Below are 3698 nucleotides of genomic sequence, written 5' to 3'. Positions count from 1 at the left end.
ACTGCCATTTACCCTAATTATTTCCAGCCTCTACGGTCAAAAGTTACAGAAAACTTGTCCTATACAGGTGGGGACAAAAGTGAGACAGAAGGCACACTTTCTGTAGGAATGAAGAGGATTGCAATTAGGGTTTTCTTTGAGATCTAGGGTCAAGTGGGGACAAGATTGATCGTAAGTCTGCACAGTACCAAAAGCTGCATCTTTCAATTCTTCCACACCTCGATAATCATCTCATGGTCGATGTCATTTCTATGCTCAGCATCAATATTTTCGCAATTCTCGTCATCCACCTTAACATCTTCCTTGGCATTCTGGTGAACAGATGCCGGCTGGACCTCCTCATCATCAACCTGAACATCTTCCTTGGCATTCTGCATTTGGTGAACAGATGCCGGCTGGACCTCCTCATCATCGACCTTAACATTTTCCTTGGCATTCTGGTGAACAGATGCCGGCTGGACCTCCTCATCATCAACCTGAAAATCTTCCTTGGCATTCTGCATTTGGTGAACCGATGCCGGCTGGACCTCCTCATCATCGACCTTAACATCTTCCTTGGCATTCTTGTGAACAGATGCCGGCTGGACCTCCTCATCATCAACCTGAACATCTTCCTTGGCATTCTGCATTTGGTGAACAGATGCCGGCTGGACCTCCTCATCATCGACCTTAACATTTTCCTTGGCATTCTGGTGAACAGATGCCGGCTGGACCTCCTCATCATCAACCTGAAAATCTTCCTTGGCATTCTGCATTTGGTGAACCGATGCCGGCTGGACCTCCTCATCATCGACCTTAACATCTTCCTTGGCATTCTTGTGAACAGATGCCGGCTGGACCTCCTCATCATCAACCTGAACATCTTCCTTGGCATTCTGCATTTGGTGAACAGATGCCGGCTGGACCTCCTCATCATCGACCTTACCATCTTCCTTGGCATTCTGGTGAACAGATGCCGGCTGGACCTCCTCATCATCTTGGCAGTGATTAAGCAGTTCCCACTTGTCATTTCTATACTCAGCATCCTCAATAGTCTCGCAATTCTTGTCGACCTTAACATCTTCCTTCAGGTTTGTTCCTACTTTGTGCAGCGGGGGAGGTAGTAATTTCCCAAAGGATCGCCTCGGCAACTTCCCATGCAAAACCGAGAGAGGTGAATTATATTCCCAGTCCTCCAGCACCTTCCTTTCGTCAAGCTCCTGTTTGCCACTCTTCTCCGAATCCTGTCTCTGCAGAGAGATGTACTTATTTAAAGCAAATTTGGGATACACCTTGCGCAGCGGGGGAGGTAACTTTTGGAATGATTGCCTAAGCTCCGACTCCTTCGAGTCCTCTGACTCCTCTGACTCCTCCGGCTCCTCAAGCTTCAGTTTGCTCTGCTTCTTGAGGTAAGCCCCAACCTCCATCTCCTGAAACAAATTATTTGGATACACCTCCTCCATCTCCTGAAACAAATTATTTGGATACACCTTGTGTTGTGGAGGAGGTAGTTTCAACAATACACTTCTCTGTAAATCCTGCCCCTGCAGAGAGATGTCTTCACCGGAAGTTTGCAGAGACATTGCAACCTAGTCGAACAATTGAATTGAACAAATCAAATTTCACAATCAAATGCACTAAGAAATAGCAAACCTAGTCGAACAAATGGAATTCAGAATCAAACGCACCAAGCGATAGCAAACCTAGTCGAACAAATGAAATTTCAGAATGAAACGCACCAAGAAATAGCAAACCTAGTCGAACAAATAAAATATAGAATGAAACCCACCAAGAAATAGAAATCCTAGTCGAGCAAATGAAATTCAGAATCAAATCATACGCACCAAGAGATAGCAAACCTGGTCGAACAAATGAATTTTCCAAATGAAACGTCCCAAGAAATAGCAAACGTACTCGAACAAATGAAATTACAGAATAAAACGCACCAAGAAATAGCAAACCTAGTCGAACAATTGAACTGAACAAATCAAATTTCACAATCAAACGCACCAAGAAATAGCAAACCTAGTCGAACAAATGAAATTTCACAAACTAAATACAGATATACGATCCAGATCAGATATATAACGCAAAGATCGAAAGAGAGACGGAATCTACAGAAAGCGCTTCAAGTAAACTAAGACGCAGAGGATCAAGGCGGTTCTCTGATCGTTGAGAGCTTTTTCTCCGATCGTTCAGAGCAATTTCCGAATGAAACGCACCAAGAAATAGCAAACCTAGTCGAAGGGCAGGTAGAGGATCGGAGGGCGGGCAGAGGACCGGAAGGCAGTTCTCCGAGCGTTCAGAGCTTTTTCACTGAGCGTTGATAGCTTTTTTCTCCGAGAGGAAAGGGGAGAGATGAGAGAGACAGTCTTCTTTGCTTAAAGAGGGAAGGGGAGAGATTGGAGAGGGAGAGTGAGAAGCAAAAGTGACGCTGTGACGGTTACAACGCGAGTATGAGAGCTCCAAGAGCCTAGCTGACTAGGCAAATTCCTTTTGCTGACGTGGATTGGAGAGAGAAAGTGAGAAGCAAAAGGGACGGTTGCAAACTTCCAACGTCAAGTATAAAAGCCTCAAGAGCCTAGTTGACTAGGCAAATTCCTTTTGCTGACGTGGATTGGAGAGAGAAAGTGAGAAGCAAAAGTGACGGTTGCAAAGTTTCAACGTCGAGTATAACAGCTCCAAAGGCCTAGTTGACTAGGCAAATTCCTTTTGCTGCCCCACGTTAGCAAAAATATCCTTCATTTAGCTATGTCTCGGTATTTCTCGAAATCGGCTCTTCTCCTTTTTTTTTTTTTTTTTTTTGGTAAGGATCTCGGATCGTCTAATTACTCTATTTATTATACGTCGTACGGTTATAAATTATTTTATATTTTATATTTAAAATTAAATCTAAATAATACCTGATAAAAATTAATCACATAATTTACAACGAACGTACACACAATTAGGGCTGGGCAAACGGGGCCTGGACCCGCGGTTCGGGGCGGGTCCAAGCGATTCGGGGCGGGTACGGGACGGGTCCTGTTTTTAAAATTTTAAAACGGGGCGGGGCGGGTCGGGTCCATGTCATTTGCGGGGCGGGACGGGTCCTAATTGCTGAGGAAACGGGTCCCCGACCCGAACCGTTTCCACCTTCCAAAGTTGCGTTGATTTAATCTGATCACTCTGTCTCTGCCTGCCAGACTCCCACACCCACAGTCGACTGACTCAACTTGACACCCCACTCCCCAAATCTCGTCTCCTCTCTCGTCTCAGACCTCGCTCGATCGTCTCAGAGTCAGACCTCACTCCGTCCAGATCATCCCCTCCGTTTCCTTCTCTCCCCTCTCGATTCTGCATGTTCCGCCTCCTTAGCTTCTGTTTGGTTTCCGAGAATCTGTTTTCCCGAGAAATTTTTTGATTTTGTTGTTTGTGTTGAGCTGTGCGTTTGGGACCTGGTTTTGTTTTGTTTGTCCTGGAATTTGTATAGCGTGATTGTTTAATTTAAATTTTCTTTTGGTTTTTTTGGAGATGATTAATTCTGTGCTTTTAAAAAATTGTAGGGCGGAAGAGATGGATCGTTACCAGAGAGTGGAGAAGCCGAGAGTGGAAACGCCTATCGATGAGAACGAGATTAGGATTACCAGTCAGGGCAGGATGCGCAAACATCACCTACGCCATGACCCTGCTTCAGGTCTCTCTCTCCCTCTCCTCTATTTTTTTTCTTCCATTTTTTG

At 45.0% G+C, this 3698-nt stretch overlaps 1 protein-coding gene across 1 annotated transcript; it reads right to left on the bottom strand.

The window, feature by feature from the left end:
- Window positions 1–203: 203 nt before the first annotated feature.
- LOC137744533 (uncharacterized) lies at window positions 204–1562 on the bottom strand. The gene has a single exon (XM_068484328.1). The coding sequence runs from the start codon at window positions 1560–1562 to the stop codon at window positions 204–206; it is 1359 nt and encodes a 452-aa protein (XP_068340429.1).
- Window positions 1563–3698: the final 2136 nt, after the last annotated feature.

The sequence above is a fragment of the Pyrus communis genome, chromosome 1, assembly GCF_963583255.1.
Source record: "Pyrus communis chromosome 1, drPyrComm1.1, whole genome shotgun sequence".
Taxonomy (NCBI): Eukaryota; Viridiplantae; Streptophyta; class Magnoliopsida; order Rosales; family Rosaceae; genus Pyrus; species Pyrus communis.
Note: the sequence above shows the minus strand (reverse complement) of the source record. Positions and strands in the feature narration are given on the sequence as shown.

What these genes read in the sequence shown, in the direction of transcription:
- LOC137744533 (XM_068484328.1), bottom strand. Translation starts at nt 1,562, where the DNA reads ATGTCTCTGCAAACTTCCGGTGAAGACATCTCTCTGCAGGGGCAGGAT.